The 20,154-nt window shown below is 37.1% G+C and overlaps 1 protein-coding gene across 1 annotated transcript in view; it reads right to left on the bottom strand.

Annotated features, from left to right (window-relative positions):
• Window positions 1-4,719: 4,719 nt before the first annotated feature.
• CWF19L2 (CWF19 like cell cycle control factor 2) overlaps window positions 4,720-20,154 on the bottom strand; it is a 69,020-nt gene continuing 53,585 nt past the window's right edge. The window contains exons 13-18 of the mRNA XM_032680223.1: window positions 16,051-16,263; window positions 14,302-14,418; window positions 10,309-10,464; window positions 8,877-8,957; window positions 6,257-6,358; window positions 4,720-5,388 (exon numbers count right to left, since the gene is read on the bottom strand). Of these exons, the coding sequence (XP_032536114.1) occupies window positions 5,248-5,388; window positions 6,257-6,358; window positions 8,877-8,957; window positions 10,309-10,464; window positions 14,302-14,418; window positions 16,051-16,263 (810 nt within the window). The 3' untranslated portion in view covers window positions 4,720-5,247. The remainder of the gene's footprint in view (window positions 5,389-6,256; window positions 6,359-8,876; window positions 8,958-10,308; window positions 10,465-14,301; window positions 14,419-16,050; window positions 16,264-20,154) is intronic.

The following is a 20,154-nucleotide window of genomic DNA, read 5'->3' as shown; positions in this document are numbered from 1 at the left end:
AGACATTTTCACATAAAATATCAGAATTAAATAAGATCTTAAAATCACAGCAGAAAAAGCTGAGAGAGACTTTGAAAAGTCATCTTGCCTGATCCCAAAACCAAACTGTACCTACCTCTCATTCCAGACTGGTGGGTGGCCAAGAGTTGTGCATCAATGGCCAGAAATCACAAAACAAAGAATAATAAAAATATTACCCTCAGAGACAGTGGTCCATGACGAATGCCTTCAACTTTATTCTAAAAGATTAATTACACTTGTGGGTTTTTGCTAAAATTGGTTTTACTGCATGTATGCTCTAGGGTACTCGCTTTACAAAAGCTAGACATTTAAAAATAATTAATTGATGCATTTTCAGTTCTAATATAGAACTTAAAGCAGGCTCATCAGAGCCATTTCAGACTGCCAGCTGTCCTCAGACCACCTGTACAAGGGCACATGAAGCTTGGGCATCAAGAAATGAACTTTTTACAACGACTCACACATCACGAGCTCAGACTCTGCTTTCTCTAATGTAACCAACACAGTCGTTTTGTGTTGCATGATGTGCCTCTGGGCTCTCTGTGTGTAGTGCTTAGGTCATACATAGGAGCCAAGACACCAGGGATGGTAAAGATGCTTGTAGGTAAAGATGTCCTGCAACTATGCATTCCTTTTAAAATATAGTTCTAGTACTTCACAGATTTTTATAAGTCTCAGAATAAACAGAGATAGCAGGGCAGTTGTGCAAGATTAATCACCAAGCAGGATAGCATGTCAAATGCATCAACTTTGACAGTGACAGATAACTCTTTGCCAAAGATTTCCCTGGGACAATCCTGGGATTCTATTATTAGTTTCGAAATCCAGATCCCAAGAAAATCTTAAATATTCATTTAGAACTAGCTTCCAGTGGTTCTTAACTTGGGGGGTAAAATTTACACCAACTTCCCTGTAAAGGGTGTAGCAGCATGACTTCCTAGAAGTATGTTATCTTCCCTTCTCACTTTTAACAATATAAACAAGTGCAACATCTAGAAAAGTAATATTACCACACAGATGCATCAATGTGCACATGAGAATTATGATGTTTGCAAGACTGGATTTCTAATGTCTGTTTCTTCTTATTGGATTAGCTTGTCTTGATTTGTGAGAACTGAAAATGGCACTTTTAGATAGGATATTAAGGATCTTGTTTCAAAAACAGCTACACTTTAAGTAAGAGTATAGCAGCCCCTGTATCAATTTTCATCCACAGTCCAGTTGGGATTAGGAAGAGAAAACGTGCTATAATGATAAAAAGACAAATGCAGAAAACAGGAAATGCTCAAGAAATTTCAACCAAAGACAGAAGTCTCAAGAGACTCATCAAATTTTTTCTTCTTTCATAGATTTCAAGAGATTGGTGAACTTCTGCCATGAGAGTTACTATTAATTTTAACATGTTGTTTTCCATTCAGAACTCATATGAAATTTAAAACAAGTTGGTTGAATTCAGTATGTAAAATCTCACTAGCTCACATTTGACTATGACTCTGAGAATAACCCACTCTTTGGGTTCATGAACCAACTGAAACAAAAATAAATCAGCCCAAACAGACCTAAAATTGAATGTTGCTACATTGTTTTTCTAGCAAAGCAACAAAAATCCACATTGTTCTCTTCCAGGTATTTTAACGCGTACAAAGCAACAATCCACCACTGTTACACTAAAACTGCACTAAACACAGCATCTCACAGCCTTACTCCAAAAGGAAACACATAAGGAGAAGTGAAAAGCAAGTGGAATATGGGCTTAAATGAGAACTACCTACTTGGAAAAACACCAATAATCAGCAGAAGGTCTTGCTTTCCACTTTAGCTCCACTGAGTTCACCCAGCTTACAACAATCTCATTTTTCATTACTTCAGTTTACATCCACAGATGACTTCAGGCAATCACCCTGACATCAAGCAACAATGGCTATGGATAAGAATAATGACACCACGGCAGCTTTTGCACTTCATTTTGTAGCTAATGGTGCGGTACAGATTCACGATGCCTTCCTTCAATTTGAGCAAAAATAACTTCCAAATGTGGCTCCTGAACAAGAAGAGACGTGCTTCAGGCAACTTTTCTACAACTACATGGGCCTGGAGAGTACCCAGGTTGAACAGAACAGCCTGAGAAAAAGCAATCTCAATGGATCTCAATGGAGCCTGTTTAGCTCTTTTACCCAAGACAGACTAGGCAGCAAATCCTCAGGGTATCAAGGCTTGAGGGAGATCTGCCTAATTACAGCATCCATTCTAGTTCTCTCTTAGAGAATTTTGTGGCAAATATAATTGAATAAAGACTCTGGAGAGTGAGTTCCTGCACAGGCCTCAACCAGTGCTTGACCAAACAGCAGCACCCTTCCCTGAAACTGCTGAAAGACCTGGAATGAAAGTGAGAGGACACAATTCCTTCAGCATAGCCAGGGAATGCAAAGGAGGGGAGTCCTCAGAGTTGGAAAAAGCTGACTTGATACCAGGGAAACATCGCATTTTATGCCAGGCACTATGCAGAAGAGTAGCAGCACATATTACATGATCTCCCTGTAAGACAGGGCAGGACACGGGTATGTTCTAACACCTGTTAAATCACACCCAAAGATTTGCTTGAACGGAGAAGATCCTTTTCCTCCCTGATTACACAGAAGAGTACATGAATGTATGTTTACAACAATGTAAGAAATCCAGCTTCCAATCCCTGTTCTCCCTGAAGACACCTGAATTTACATTTTCCACCTCTTAGTGCCAAAGAATTTAGGTAGTGGGTGTTCTTCTGGATGAAGGAGATTTATTTAAAATATTTTAATATTTATAAGAGTAAGAACTGAAGTCTAAGCATACCAGGCCTTCCACAAATGCCCTAACAAGCTGTGTTCACTGTCATGGCCTCATGAATATTTAGAGATAATTATGAAGAGGAACAGCTTACCCTAAAAATATGCATGTCTGGTCTGTGACCAATTACAAGAAGATACTATTCTCAGCATATGTGGTAAGCACATTCTCTCATTCTGAAAACTTCTAATAGGGTAAAAAACATTTTCCCATATCACTAGCTTCAGTTAACCCTTATTCTGTATTTCAGAGTCCTTTCTGTCCAAAGAAAACCCGTAGTTTTGCTGAAACCAGAATAATATGCACAGACTATGAGTCAGAGGACTTTCCTACGTACAAGTTAGATATCCTTTGTGAAACACAGTGCTTCTCTTGAGAAACACAAATTCTCAGAGAAGTGATATCAGTTAGAAAAAATGCATTTCCAGCATAGCATTGGATAAAGACTTTTCTGTGGCCTTAAAAACAGTCACCTCTGCTTTTTCCAGCTATCCTCCTGGGGGGAAGATGAGACTGAAGACAATATACACTTTCAGAGAAAACTATTTTTAGTCATGCCTAAGTCATGCCAAAAACTGGTTCAGTATTATCACATTCTAAGCAACTATCAGCAGCTGCTATTTCACATCCTATTTACTATGCAATCTCCCCAGTAGCCTAAGGAATATCAAAACTTACTGGAGAACAGTTAGAACTGTCCCTTTTGTCCATGGGTTCCTGGTGGACACAATATAAATAAACATTAAATCACTAAAATTATCATGAAAGCTTATTTTTAAGTTATTTTTCTTGCAGTTGACACCAATTTACAAAGATCCTCCAGAAAATAATTCACAACACAGCAGATTTCTATCTCTACCAGACTTACTTGCCAAAATGCAGTGGCAGGTGAGGGAACAGGGCAAGTACAAGCTCTTCAGGAAAGCTGCAAAAGACCACCACTAGAAATGAACACTTATTCAACCCTTTAACATTTAGTGATTCATTTATTAATCTGAGCAGCTCACAATCTCACTGTAGAGAGCAATAGTTCAGTAGGAAAAGAATAGGAAGCATGTTGAGACACTTGCACAATGCTTTAAGCTCTCCTATGCCAAGGGCCTTCCATCTGCTGGTTGAAGCCTTTCCCCATAGCACTGCAGCCTCTTGTTCACAAGTCTGCACCCTTTCCCTGGTGCACTGGGAGGACGCCGTAGCAATGTTTCTATCTATGACCTTCTGTCCTTGTCTCCTGTTCTCCTTGTTCTCCCAACTCTGCACCTGCAAAGCCCAAGTGTGCTATGTCAGGGTTCCCATGGAAAATGGTGGACAGTCATGCAAGAATCATTCTTTTTCCCCCTCACACTTCCCTACCCCATTTCATAACATTTACACAAAAGAAAAAACAAAACCCAGCAAATAAAACGGTGGACAGTGGTCCTTTAACTAGTAGACAGGCATTTCCTAGTGACATCCATGCTTAACAATCAATTAAAGTGCAACTCTTGCCTCTCATCAGAGTGTGTTCCAATCAGCACTAACAGCATCACAAGCAGGAAAACCAGCAGGGAGTTTGAGCAGGTCCTGATGAAAACTACTATGGTAAACTACTATTGCAAACCATCTGTAGCACTAGATGGGATGCCTAGGGAGAGAAGAGTCACCTGGGATGACCCCTATGATGGTTTTCTTTGCTGGTCAGTGCAGAGTGTTTTCCCTTAAGATTCTTCCACCCTTCTCATTTGTTTTTTGGTTTTTTTAATTGTTATCAAAAGTAACTGTTACCATTAAAGTTGTCATTTAGCACCAGCTATGGACTGTCTCATCATCCTTTGTGTTTGAAAGAACGTACAAAAAATTGCCATAATTCTTGTGCAGAGAGGCAGCAGCAGGTTTATCAATCACATCCTTTGTGAATGTTTATGTTACTGCAATGACTGCAACTTAAAGACCACAAGGACTCAGAATCAGAAAATCATTTTCTGTACAGTTTTCTTCCACAACAACGTATTTGTTTTAATCAAAATGTTCTTAAAATGTACACCATTTTCTACAGAAGGTCACCATGATAATTCAGCACTGGCTAAATACAATATAAAAAAATATCAGTTGTCTCAAAGATTGTAAAAACTCCAAAAGTAAAAGTTACATTTTTAAGAACTCCAATGGCCACATGGATATTATTCTTTTGTCTCAGCTGAAAAAGGAAAAACTAAACCCACTGTACAATTCTGGTTTGTCAGGCTTTCAGGTTCATGTGATTCACAGTGCCCAAACCACAAACAGACAATCAGCAGTTAAACATTATCCTATGTTTTAAAATCCATTAGCAATACATAACACATTGGTGTTATTCTTAACATACGAAGTATCCATTAAGGTCATTTATGGCTTATATAGTTCTTGACTGCAGGGTTGTTCTCATTCTTTCTTTTTGGTAAAGTCATATGGTTTCCACCACTGTGCGAACTGCAACACCTTCTTCCTCTGTTCTTCAAAGTTCTGTCTGATTCCTTTTCTCCAGAGCCGCGGTTCCAAGTCCAGCATGCCACCAATAATTTCCTTTGCAAGTAGAAGAAAGACAGATAATGGTAAATGCAAAATTACCATATTAATTAACGCTATTTTACAATAAAATAAAGAAATATGTATTTTCAAAGTAAAAGATTGTCAGTTTTCTCGAAGTGCTAATTAAAACTTGAAATTCTGAAAAATATGCCAATTTAAAAAATAAGACAATTTAAAAAATAGAACTGCAGCTGTTAGATGGTTGCCTCAGCAAAATTCTTTTAAGCACAGCATACCGACGTACTGCTTAAACATCCTAACATTGCAAGATTGTTAATGTATCAGTACCTTTGTGACTAAGGTAAGTTCAGAAAAAGAAAGCTGCCCACTTTGCTGTTTCTGTTGTTATATTTCTCCCCAGTCACTCTTAGTGTTTTTGTCACACTGACTCTTCCCATATTACAGCTCGTCCTGTATAAACAGTACACTTATTACACCATGGGGAGTAATCTAACCACATGAGGATTTTCATGGGAGTTGTCTGTGAATCTGTATGTGTATGCACCCTAATTTATACAAGTAGGAATCAGTGCACCTATATGTCAATACTATGGCCATGAAAACTCTTAAATAGATGCAAGTATTTTCCACCTGTAAGATTAAATATCTATAATGTCAAATAGCAACACTTCCTACTAATTCAAAAGAAACAAATCTAGAACCACAATCTGAGTATCAGCTAATGAAAAAATCAACTGATCCTTTATTCAACAAGCCAAGTTACAATGACACATCAAGAAAAGACAGACAATAAACTGAGATAGGGTATATCAAAATAACTGTTCTGACAGCATCGGTTTTAATTACTTAAATTTTCCAAAACAAGGTATAATTGGTAAATTAATCTTTTACGTAACAATACCTTCCCAAAGTAATGAGGGAAATTGTGTTGATCTTCAATCACGTGAGCAAATCCTCCTTGAAGGCCAAAGTCCACAGAAAAGTATGGTAATCCTTTAGGAACCTGTATGTGCAAAACCACATTTTCAGATGTTTAACAAAGTGTTGGCATTTAGTCAACCTCCCCACAACTGAATGAATTTCAACATGGTTTTGCAGTTGATATTATAACATTTTATTTTAAACCACCTCTCAAACCAACTACATGCAGCATAAAAATGCAAGAGAGAAACAGTAAAGCAAACAGGTAAGGGGAAAGAAGAACACACAGTAACTAGACAAAATGACACAGAAGAGATGACTACTGGGTGGCAGAACCTCCCGAGGCCACTGTGCTGCACCAGGTAAGACACTGGGGATGGACCAGGCAGCAGTGGGCACACTGAGCAAATGCCTTCCTGACTCCACATCTCTGAACTACATGGGTTTAGCAGAAACTTTAACACAACCACTAGCAAGTTGCATTTATCAAAGGTAAGGTGCTGAGTGGTAACAGTAAATATTTACAGTGAAAACACTGACACTCAGGGAGAAGGGGAAACACCTTTAGGGAAAATACATTACAAGAAACCCCCTCTACATGACTGGAAGCTATCAGTAACTTGCCAAATTAGGTAAGTTAGTAATTCAGTCAGACTACAGAGAAGAAGCTGGATATCCTGCCACAACATAGACCTTTCAGCCTGACAGAGAGAAGTGGATCCATTTATTGCTACAGTATTGCAAGTAATTTTTGCTGTTTCACTGCAATAACTTATTTTCCACTCTTTTAATTGTTGAGGATGTTCCTGTACTGATAAGATTTACAAAGCCTCCAATTCATAAGCATTTTCTCTGCTACAATCCAAATAGCTACACAATTTTCATGAGGTATGTTCCATAGATTGCTTAAAAATTGACTCTAAAAATAATTAAGATTTAATACAGAGGAGCAACGTAGCATAGCAAGAAACATAAAACATTTTAAATGGACTAAAAAAAATTATCAAATAAGGAAAAATGGGTTGGCAGGTGACACCTTAAGAAAAAGGTCAGCTTTATCTTATTTGTGTCTAGCAAAGCATCAGGTCTGACTGGAATGGAGTGAATTTGCATCACAGCAGCCCATATAGTGCTGAGTTTCAGACTGGTGCCTAAACCAGTGTTGACAGCATGCCAGTGTTTTGGCTATTGCTGAACAGTGCTGACTGCTGGGTCAACTCTCCTGGTTGTGTACCCTCCCAGCCCACTGCTACCCTCAGCACCCTTGCTGCAAGGAGCAGAAGGAGAAGCAGAGAAAGCCTCGATGCTGTGCAAGGGCTGGATGCTCCAGCTCTACCTCTGGACACAGGTTTGGCACACAATCCACCCATTAGGTGATGTCTCAGCTGCGTCTGACCCTCCTTCCAGGTACCACTCTCTCTCAATACGACTCTACAAGTTCCCAAACCTCAGCTCTGTCTCTAAGCTATACTCTCCGATCTTTCTGAATTTCCATTACCCTAAAATAATATTAAAATCTCACAACTGTGTAATAATTTACACTCAGACACATTGTATTAATTTAAAGAACTGTCCTGACTTAATCTGAAAACTGGCCTACCTTCAAATGAGCATGTAATAGTCACAAAAATGTATGGCTAGAAAGATTCTTCGAGAACTCTGGTGTCCTAATGCCTTACAATGTGTCAAGAAAATTATACTTCACTTTTTGGTGATAGATGTTGGTTTTTCCTGTTCTGAAACAACAATGAGCAGAAGATATCCCAAACATACTTATTTTGTCTTCTGTTTACATCCACCTTAAGTTTATAGTCTTTCCTAAACCCTTGCTGCAAATTAATTGCATCCCTTGCTCTTCTGCACTCCATCTCCCTTTTTGTAGTATGTGGCTTCATGTCTTGTTGTTAAAACTCATCTCCTCTTTCTCCTAAACTATGATCTTCTTTTAGTGAAAAGGTGCTATATTTACCAAAAGACACTATTAAAAATCGAGTGTTATTACTACATAGTAGTAAACTACTAGTGGTAAAGTCTATATAACACACATCTTCCACTTCAATACTAAAAAGATGGAACAATCTTTGAACCTAACAGATCCAGCATTGCTCCTTTAAGATTTCTTTATACAAAGAGGTTTCAGCTCAGTATCCAGGAGATAGAAAGAGCACTGTTCCCTTCTTTTAGAAAGAAAGAATCATAATGCTATTTATATTTTCACTTCACAAACGTAGCAACGCAAATGGCTGTTGTAGGGCAATGAAAAAGAAATATCATAATTTCTCCAGGAAAGTAATTTGCAAATCTTTGATCTACCTTAATTCTTAATCTAGAAACATACTGGTACATGTCCTCAAAGTGTCAGCTTTGTTCTCAACAAAGGCTTGCAGCTCAGTCCACCAACTGTTGAAATAAATGAGAATCTTTTCCCTAATGTCAGTTAGGAGTTCAGTCAGCCTGTTAATTCTCACCATACCTATGCCATCTTCTCATGCACTAATCCAATTGTGTTCCCTTTCTTCTCTCTTTGAAACAGTTAGTAATGAAAAAAAATTAGAAGAATTTGCTGAGAAATTCAGTGTTTAATACATTTCATTACTTACAGATTTCCGAATGTCTTTTGAAGAAAGATCAATTAGCTTCTTGTTCATAGACCACTCTTCATCAGACTCCATTATAGCTTTCTGTAAAATCATTTTATCTAAATGTGAAAATAGTCCTACATGCAGCAAGCAAAGAACTAACTGTAGTGAAGTACATTGTACAGCAAGTAACAATTACTTCTTAAAAAAGTAACTTTATTTTTGGTAACTTTTCTGATTTCCACAACATACTTACTTTACAAAGACATCATGTGTCTTCAGACTCACTCTATTCACTTCCTCTGGTTTTTTTTTTGAGATTTAACTTTTGCTTTACACAAATCATCTCTAACAAGTTTCAACTACAAAGTCACATTCTCTTTTTACTCATCCCATACAAACCCTCTTATGAATTCATTACACTATATTAACCTGTTTGGTTTTTTTTAAACACTAAGAGGAGAATCCAGCTTAGAAGGTTGACTGCCCTTAAAAACCTTTAAAGCTGACTCTGTATTCTCCATAGTACAGAACTGGGTATTGTGTAGTGTAGGTGTCTTTTCAATTTCATTTGCTGTGTACTTTCATGGTAGAAACTTCTGAAAGACAAGTTTTAGGCAAACAACATTGCATTAAATCTTGTTCTCCCTCCTTCCTTGAGTATTCAGACAAAACACGAGTTTTACAAGAACCTGAAGCATAGTAGTCATATCTAACAGGTGGAAAGTTTCAGATGTTATAAAAGTTACTGCATTGTTGATCATCATACTGCTGCTCCACTTCATCAAAAACCAATCACATTATTTCCAGAAAGCAAAACTAATATTTCAAAGAACAAATAAAAAAATTACTGATAAAGGGTGAATCATGATCCAGTTGCTGAAAGGCCTCAATTCCAGACAAAAGCTTCAATGTACCTTTCCTTACAGGGTCAGGGGAAAGAAACCAGAAAAGCTGGCGATAGAAGTATCTATCATGCTGTCTTAACGTTCATCAGAGACCTAAGACATGTGTAAAATTTGGACTTACTGAAATAAAATGGGGATGAAACAATATATACATTGGTATTTCTTAAAACAGTTGACGTTATTTTCCCATTTTATGCTTGCCAAGGCACATATATGGTGTTTTAAGTTTATACCACAGGACTTAAGTGAGAAGTATTGCCATCCTTAAAGCAATTCAAGAGACTACAATTTTCTCACCTCCTTCCAGTATTTGTCAGTGCAGTCAGACTTGCGACAAGTGCTCAGTCACATACAGATCTTCCACTGACTACTTGAAAAACTGAATTACCTCACAGGTCTTGTTTTAAGATCAAGGAATATGATCAAAGAATGGATCAAGAAGTAGGGTCAAAGAACACATCTTTTCAAAAATAGCACTGGAATATAAAAATGTTTTCCAGAAATAGGTGAGTTACGATACTTAAGAAAAAAACATTTTTGTGTACCTTAAAGTAGATTGGAGCCATATCTCCTACTTCTTTTGGAAGAGGAATGCATTCATATACCATATGATACCGTTTCTTCATACTCATGTTTGTTTCTAGGAATACACAGTCCAAGTCTTTAGCTTCAAACATTTTCACCAATGCATTTCGGAACATCTGTTTAAAGAAAAAAAATGTGCAATTTAAGTTAACTTTTCAAAGCTTTCAGACACATTATATTATTTAACTAATGTATTATATTTGTAATAAACTCACAATAAAATGGAAAACTGTAACAATCATACAAGGAAAATTCTGTATTATTCAGTAATTTAATATGAACTATATTTCCTATGGCAAAAATATAAATTAAAACTATGTTAACCTTCATAAGTGTAGCACTCCATAAAACAACATAGCTTTAAAAGTAGGTCCAAAGCTTGTGATTTCTAAGGTGATGTCTTGGCTTGTACTGACTATAGTTACCGTTATCCTTTCACTACTCTTTCCAATTACAGAGTTTAATATAAAACAAAAAAAAAGGAAGATATTTTCACTAGGCATGCTTGATCTTCAAGTAAAACATTAACACTGCCTCGAAAGAAAGTCATGGCTGTAATCACCATCTTCACTATATGTAAGTAAAACAAAGGCAATACTTAATACAGCTGGCATGTTAGCATGTGGTGAGAAGTGTAGGCCTGGCCTCTGTCATTCAGGAGCTGCAGTTAAGTTCAGGCCCTCATTTTTGTTCCTTGCCTAAGTTTCAGGGATACCTGTGCCCAGCCAGATACCTGGCAGTTCTTCGCCCTGACTTCCCCTTCAACTTAAGTCATCACTGCAGACTTGTCTGGCCACTCCCGGGCCATGTGTGACCCTGTCTACCATCATGGGAACTGGTCTCTTCTCTTGGCCTGGGTACCATGAGACTGTGCCTTGTCAGTGAGATGACCTCCCCACCTGCTTTGCCCGTCATCCACCCTGACTTGCCTTCCTGAAGAGCAACTCGCTTTTGCTGCTCCAAGACTCTTGACAGTTGGTATTTGCATCCAAGGATATGCAAGAGCATCATTCTGTAGTTTACAGTGTAGATGCTGAACTAAACTGTAAAGCACAAATGATGATTTCTGAGAGTCATTTAGACTTATTTTCAAATGCACAAAAGATCTGACTTTCTGACAGGGTGAATGTTTCTGAAAGTTTCTCAAGATCTTGAAAACTACTTTTAAAGATGAAGATTTTTTTATTATACATGTTCCCTTATACCATTTCCACAGTTTAAGCCAAGAAACCACAGAAACTGTAGGAGCCTCGTAGACCAGAGGTACGATAGGTCTACGACTCACATAATTCATAGGTTGTCCTTTTTGCATTGTTTTCTTTTTCAATTAACAATGCTCAGAAATACTAACAACACCATTAAAAGGTTAATCCCATCTAAAGGTTAATCCCATCTCTATCCTAATGTAAATGGAGAGCTGATGAATCAAACTAGCATAAGCAAAAACATATATTCACCAACATCAGCATGTACTGAAGTAAAACAGAGGGAAAACAAATCACTATCAGGTTTTCAATGAAACAGGTCTAGAAACTGAGCTCTCTTCTCCCTGCTCCCTTGCCATCTTGCACAGTATGGATCAAACTAAAAGGCTAAGAAATTTGGTCAAATACATATCTTAACTAGGTATTTAAGCACTTCAAAGCAGGCCTACTGTCTTGAATCTTTCCTCACTAATGAACTGCTCCATACTGTGACAGGAAAACACTACCATCATTCCCCTCACACAGCTGACGAAACAGAGTTAGAAAATACTGCCCAGTGTTCCATGGCTGATAGGGAACTTTACAGCACAGAGCAACAGGCTACTCTGAATTAATAGCTTGTGGCCTTCTCCTCTTCACTCCGACCCCCAGATCTTCTGAAATACAGTGAGACAAGCAACTGTGGTGAGGTAAGGGAAACACTAAACCAAAGGTTGGGAAAGACTATCACTTACTGTTGCTACCCTGCAATATCAACTGAAATACAAATCCACCAAAAGCCTAGAGTATCAGCAGATGTTAGCTAATATTTCCCCAATTGCATTGTCTTGTTTTTAAATGCCTTTTTCCTCTAAATTCTGAGCAGGTCAAACCACCAAGGATAATTTGCACTGGAAAGGAGAAAACCATTCATAAGGGCAAATAAGAAGGTTTGGCTTATGCTCGGATGCACATGCCATTAATACATGCAACAGTTCAGTCAATACAGAACGTGTAAAGATTTATATCTTTTCATATTAAAAGTATTACATGCATATTTACTTTGCAAGTGAGTACATCAGTCTAAACTATACAATATGTTAAACTCAAGTGCTTGAAGGCATACACTGTAAAAGGAACCCTTTTTTCCTTTACTCCAACATATCTTAAAAAAAATCTCAGCAAAAATAGTTAGCTAAAACATGTGCTCCATCCAACATTTTTTGAATATTTGAAGTGTGATAATTTTTTCCCTTCAACAGCAATATGAAATACATCTTTGGCATCAGAAAATTTAGTCACTGACTGTCTGCTCATACTTTTGCTAAAGACTTCCAGACTCCTCCTACTGAATTACATAGAAGCTGGGGAAAAAAAATAATTCATCTGTGTCCATCACCTTCCAAAGTACTTTATTGCAAAGAAATGTTTAAGCTGTTTATGAATACGTTCACAGGGTCAAAGGATAATGATTTAGCAACTAGTTGCCTTTTCTAGCAAGTAAAAGTCTAGTGTTAAATACAGGAACTGCATTTGCTTATCTTTCCTTTATCCTATTTTCCTTCTCATACAAATTTAGAAAAATTATAATTATTTAGTTAAGAGGTTAGGATAAAGAGAAGTTCTAGGATAAACATATTTATCACTTTCCCCCATGCTCTTTTGTTCTTCCTGATCCTTTTTTTTGCATTTATTTGCTTCTTATCCAACTTTCTTAGGCCTTTCTGTCATACACAACAGAACTCCTTTTCCTACCTCTGGGTTGAAGAGGGGGTTGAAGGGGAGCATAATTTACTAGGAAAAACTGTATAAAAATTACAATCAGCCATGAGAATCAATGTGGGAAGCAAATTTGGAAAGTAAGAGAATCTATCTGCCAGGCTTGAGGTAAGAACAACATTACTTAAAATATTTCAAACTTATGAATCATGTCAGTTTTAAATCTCAGCAACTGTAACAATGAAGCTATTCTCTAGTCTGAAATAGTCTCCAGTATTTCAATATAAGAGGTTGCAAGTTGTTTTCCCCTTGTAATAATCCTGATGGCAGGCAGTGGGGGATTGACAACCACAGTGAATCTCTTAGGCAGAAGCTTGTTATATCCCTTCCTTTATTTTCCATCTCCAAAGAAAACAGAACTCCAAATCTTCAAAATGTCTTCATAAGACAATTGGAAAGCACAGGCCATCATGCTTGTCACTTTATTCTAATAATTCTTTTCAAGGAAGGTAGAAAACTGGATAATGACACTGATTTTAAGAGTAAGACCATTCTCTCTCAATTGATACCCACCCAAACCCCACATTAGCTTAAAAAACTGAGGATATATAAACAATATATTTTCAGCTTGTATTTAATTTTAAGTGATCTGCCTGCTCTGACAATCCTTGCTTTTACTTGGCACTCCCAAGAAAATCCTGTGAAGGCAGTTATTCCACTTTCTGTAAGGAATGAGCTGTACCTAATTCATCCCCAAAAGATGTTCCTTTTCAAAGACCTCCAACAATGCATGTTTTGCAACATTCCAAGAAACTTCTTCTAGAGCTTATGAATCGGAAATTTTCTTCGGTATTTACCCTGCTTCTCTTTTAATATTTGACTACTAATTTTCATCCATAATGTGAGAACGTTCTGCCCCTTAGTGGAATCAGAGAACAGCTGCCAGACTGCAAATTATGAAAATAGGTACTTATGACAAGTATATTATTATTTAAAAAAAAAATTGTTTTATAGAACTGTCAGAAGACAGGAGACAGTTTCTCAGCTGACCTGGATTTCTTCCCAGATGTCTTCATCCAAAAGAGTGGCTGCAGTATGGTGCTGTAGAGGGGCTATCAGGCAGTGACCTTCAGTAAGGGACTGGTTGCTTGGTAGAGACAAGTACACCTACGAAAAGCAAAGAAAAACTGAGGTGCCCATTTTTCAAGTGTTAAAAACCTTCCATTGCTGAAGCTAAGAAATTCATCATTTGCTAAATTCAAACCAATAGAAGCCATTATCTACTAATCACAGCAAGGTATTAGTAATTCTAGTGTTTTTTGAAAGATCCCATTATCCACCAGTAGCTCAAATGAATTAGTATTATCCAAACAGTAGTTCCACCAACAAGGCAGTAATATCAGCTTTATAAACCAAGTGGTATCATAACTATTATGAAAGCACACTGTTTAGGCAATTCCAATATTTTTTAATATAGATAAATATCAGCCTGCATTTTCAATAAAGTATTTCATATATATATATATGTGAAATGCATACTCTGTGTCATGGTTTATCCTGGCTGCATCACCTAACTGTTCGCTCACTCCCTGCCCCCAGTAGGACAGGGGAGAGAATCAGAAAAAAAAAATTAAATTTTTGGGTTGAGATAAAGACAGTTTAAAAGGACAGGAAATTGCATAATCAAAATAACAACAGCAATAACAACAACCTAGAAAGCAAGTGATGCACAGTGCAATTGCTCACCACCTACCAACTGATTCCCAGCCATTTTCCAAGCAGCGGCCCCTGGCCAGCTTTCCCTCTAGTGTATACAATGAACATGGTGTCATATGATAAAGAATATTCCTTTGGTCAGTTTTGGTCACCTGTCCCAGCTGTGTCCCCTCTCAACTTCTTGTGCCCTTCCAGCCTTCTCGCTGGCAGGACAGTATGAGAAGCTGAAGAATCCCTGATCACTACTTAACAACAACTCAAAACATTAGTGTGTTACCAATATTATACTCATCCTAAATCCAAACCACAGCACTGTACCAGCTATTGGGAAGAAAACTAACCATCCCAGGCAAAACCAGGACATTCTCTACACTTACCTACCTATTAGATATATAAACATATATATAAACACAGATTATATACACACATATACACACAGATCTGTATGAATTTGTAGTCTCTATTAAAAACAAAAAACACAATGTACATAACACACATCTGTGCATTTAATTCCTTGGCCTATAAAGAGTTGCCGATCAAATAAAAACATCAATAATAAATGGAAACTTTGGAGAAAAAAAATGACAGAAAAGGCTATACTGAGGCATTTCAGATGTTATAAATACAAATATTTATGCAACTTTTAAAAGCACTTACAGAAACAGGAAGGTTTCCAAGCCAAACTTCTGTCTATTTCAAAGGATTTTAAGCTTAAAAATGGAATTCTGCACTTAATTTTCTTTGATATCAAGATACAATTCTTGACCAATTCAAATTTCCTCCAGTGAAGTGTGATTTAGTCTTCCACAAATCCCCCTACAATCTAATCTCCGCACTGAGATCTTTCATTATTGCTCCTGTCTTCCACAAGTTCTGATATCAAAGATTAGCTGTAAAATTCATGAGAGATTTATATCTTTTTCTCCCTCATCCTTGACAAATTTGTGGAAGCAACTGGAAGGGCAAGGAAAATAAGATACAGAACCACTAATAATTCCATAGAAGCAATTTCATTCTTAATTTTAAGCCCTCTAACATAATTTCTTTTTTATTTCTACATTTTGTTAATTGCTATTTTCTTACCTTGGTGCCAATTGCAATAATAAGATGTTTAGAAAGTGCACTGCTATCAAAACAATATGGGCACTTTTCCATGCGTGCAGCAAGCTGCTGGTGCTCCTGAATTGCTTTTCTTCTTTGTATTTCTTCCTCTTCCCCACTACGTGCTCTTTTGGCTGCTTTGGAAACAAACATGTCATCCAGAGTGTAGTAGTCTCTGTCAGTTTTTTCCATGAGCTGAAAGAATACAAAGAAAAATTGCAAATATATATAAACAGGCGAGAAAAAATACCTTAGCTCTTTGTAGTATCTTCTACTGAGAAAAGCATAAAGGATGTAAGCAGCAGCAATTCCTCCCCTCATATAGCATCTGCAGTAGATGCAATCATCAGGTGCATCTCCTGAGAGCAGTCATACACAATCTCAAGCAGCACAGATATTAAAATGTAGATGCGTGACAGCAGTGAGAACAGCATATTACTATATTCCATTTCAAGTTAATGGCTAGGTATTTCAATATTATTTCTACATAACTTCAGCTATCTTTAAATACGTGTCAAATTTTTTATATCATATATTATCATATATCTTTCCCCTCTCCTTTCTGCTCCTCCTCTCCTATTACAACTACCATTAAATCATCTTTTGTGAAATAACTAGACCATGACTCTGCAACTCATATTCACATTCTGTGAAAATATGCCAACAGTTTTTCTTATCAAATGAACAGTACTAAGCCACTTTGTGAAGGAAACAGTCTTTCCCTCCAATACTAAGTTTTTCTGAGTGCACCTGTTTCTAAATACAAATAACAAACACAACTAGCACATCACCAGAAACAAGGCTGAATGATTTGCAGGTTTTGCGTTTGCTCATTCATTGCTGTATTTTAGTTAAATGTGCCACATGTCAAAGGAAACTCTGAAAATACCAAATTTGATGTGAAGACAGTCTTCAGGATAAGTGGTATCTTACAGGATCTTAATAGTAGAAACCTACATGTACTGAATATGTCTCACCTCTCACCTAAATGATATTTGAAAGGGATGAAGTCTGTAGACATAAACTGGAGGAACTGAAGGAGACGTAAGGAGACAGAGGACATAGTAAGAAGTGAGACAATGAATGAAAAGGAAATTATGGGGATAATGGGACTCAAACCCAAATGGCAGTAGATTCACTAAGCTTCATAACTCACAGAATACTCACACACATATATATATAAAATTAGGCTTTATAAATATTTTGGGGGATTACAAAGAAATCCCATGACATCTTGCCTAAATCAAGACTTAGCAAATCTTGACTGCAAAGATTAACTTTTTAAATTACTTGGGAAAGTACTTCTCCATTTTCTGCTTTGACCAACTCTACACAACTTTAAAATTATGTACCATTAATACCCTAAACAGTCAAAACTTACAGCTAAAGCAAATGTAAAGAGCACTCAGAAGAATATTTTAAATTTTTCACTTTAAATGAAATCCCAGTGCTGCAATACTTTCATGCCATATTTGATTTTTTACCTTGGATAGTTTCAGTCATCTGCTTATCAAAATGACAGGGAGAAAAAAAACACTATGCTATAGAGATTTCTTGATATTGGAGGTGCTGGTTCTTCAGTCTTGGCATTTTTATGTATGAGTAGTTCTGCTCCAAGAATTGCTAAAGAAATGGTACAAGTGACTCCACAACAAATTCAGTGTAAGCTCCTAGCGCAGCCTGGATCCCACCCAAGGTATGTGTATCAGGCTAGAGCAAATCAGTGGAGAGTCTTAAAAAAAATTTTGGATTTTTCCTGGAAATAATAAGATGTGTAGAAGTGTTCTTCATACAGCTAGAGGCCATGGAACCAGACAACACTGCACTTTTGGTTTAAGATGTAATATATGTTGGTCAACAGACCTAGATGAAGCACATTGGGGAAGGAAGTAAAATAAACCTAAGTTTACTTTGGAGAAGTAAAAAAACAAGACACGGTAGGCCAAAATGTAGAATTCTGGGGAGAAAAGACATAGTAAAGGGATATTCAGAGAAGGTATATTCACAGATCAGGTTCAGATTACCTCTACCACAGAGTCTCTACCAGGAACAAAATTATAGATCCTACTGCAATATTAATGAATAACAGAAGATAATAAGAATGCAATGCAATTCAAGAAACCAACACCCCAGCTTCAAAGACATTAAGTAAGTGCTTGAAGTAAGCAGGGTCTTAGAAAAAAGTTCAACCTACTCATGCAATAAAAAAAGCCTAGTCATTAATAATTCAGGCCCACTTGGATGCTCTTCAAGAACTATCCCCTTCCCTTGGTGAATGAAAACAGACAAGGACAAAGTGTAAAAACAACAGGCTACTTTTTTTCCCTTTTTCATACCTTTAAAGAGATGTTTATAAGACTTTTATTCAGGTCGTAAGTCTAGCACATTAATTCACAGTGCCATTAAATTGCACTTCTGAGACAGAGACCAAGTTACAGATGGTCACCCTGTTCCTGTGAATCCTCATTTCTTGATGTGTTTTATCACATGCTTTAGATTACTTTAAAAGAGTGTTAAAATAAGATATATTTTCACTTTTAATAGCAGCCATGAAAGGAATAACAATTTTTTTGCAACTTCCCTATTACCACAGTGTCCTTCCAATGTACTTCAAAACAGTTCAGGAAGTACAGAAAATGAAAATCAGGCAAAAATATCATCCAGCAAGAATTCATACTTCTACTGAAATAAGATATATAAGTGCGAAAATCTATTCAGAAATGTTTTCTGTCTTAAAAACAAACAACCAACCAAACACTAATAACACTTAACTCTGCAATACTGCAAAAGTAGCAATGAACATGACTAACATATTCCTGGTCAGTACCAATAAAAAAAAAAAATTTTTAAAAGCTAGAATTCCTTAAATATGATTACCTCTCAAGTCCTATAAATGCCAAATATCCGTGTCAAAAGTGAAATAAAATACAATGTAGTTGCTACCATGGCAGATTACAGAGTACTCTTCAACTGCTAGTCTAAATACTGGTCTTTTAAAAAAAGTTATTCGGGAAGAAAATGGAAATTCTCTTTTAAAACATTTATACTCCAATTTGAACAATAAGGTGCCCAATGTGTTCTGCCAATTGCATTACTGGGCTATAACTAAATCTCTCCAAAAAAGTTAAAGGAGAATTGAAAGAACAAGAAGAAAACATTCTCCAAAATGCCATTAGGAAAGCAAGTAACAATTTAAAAACAGATTTCTTTCACACATATCTTTTTCCATTCAAAAGACAGAGTCAGTACACATCCAAAGAAGGAATTATGCTGATGTACTAGAATTGCTGGAAAGCTGCTTTCCTGCATCACAGATGCAGCACCACACCTGCTAAACATGAAAGTCAGTGCATGAAGTTGTGCATTTAGTTCCCTCACTGTGCTTATATTGCTTAGTATTGTCCTTCCTGGTCAGGTGCTGTACAGAGATCAGAAAGAAGCAGGAAGTTGCTTTGATATATCAGTTTAAAGTCAGGATGTCCTACAAAACATCATTGAATTGTCTAAAATTCCTAAAACAGGAAATTCAGATATCTATAAAGGCAATGCACATGAAGTCCTTCTTTCTATCAGACACTGGCCAAAGCTGAGAGCTGAGCTAAGCTGACATGCTTAGACAGATCACCTCCACAGTCCCCAGTCTTCTTTATCCTATTTCATTTACTTTGTTCAGGGCTTATCTGCCATGTTCTTCCTTCCTATACACCCTCTGTTTTCCAACTTTCTCTTCTCTTTTGGCAAGCACTGATTAACACACAGGCAGTTTTAGGACTCTTAGCACCAGGCAAAATGACACTGCCTCCCACGTCTCACAGCGTAATTGTGCAACTGCGTCCTTTCTACCATCTGACAGAATCACAGAATCAACTAGGTTGGAAAACGCCTCTGAGATCATAAGTCCAACCCATGACCGAACACCACCTTGTCAACTAGACCACGGCACTTGAGACTGGCTGCGTTCAGTCTTTTCTTAAACACCTCCAGGGACAGAGAACAGTGGTGGAAGAATCCACCACTTTCTTGGGCAGCCCATTCCAATGCCAAATCACTCTTTCTGTGAACAAAATGTCTAATCTAAATCTCCCC

This window comes from Chiroxiphia lanceolata, chromosome 2 (assembly GCF_009829145.1).
Source record: "Chiroxiphia lanceolata isolate bChiLan1 chromosome 2, bChiLan1.pri, whole genome shotgun sequence".
Taxonomy (NCBI): domain Eukaryota; kingdom Metazoa; phylum Chordata; class Aves; order Passeriformes; family Pipridae; genus Chiroxiphia; species Chiroxiphia lanceolata.
The sequence above is the reverse complement of the archived record's forward strand: the minus strand, read 5'-3'. Positions and strand labels throughout refer to the sequence as shown.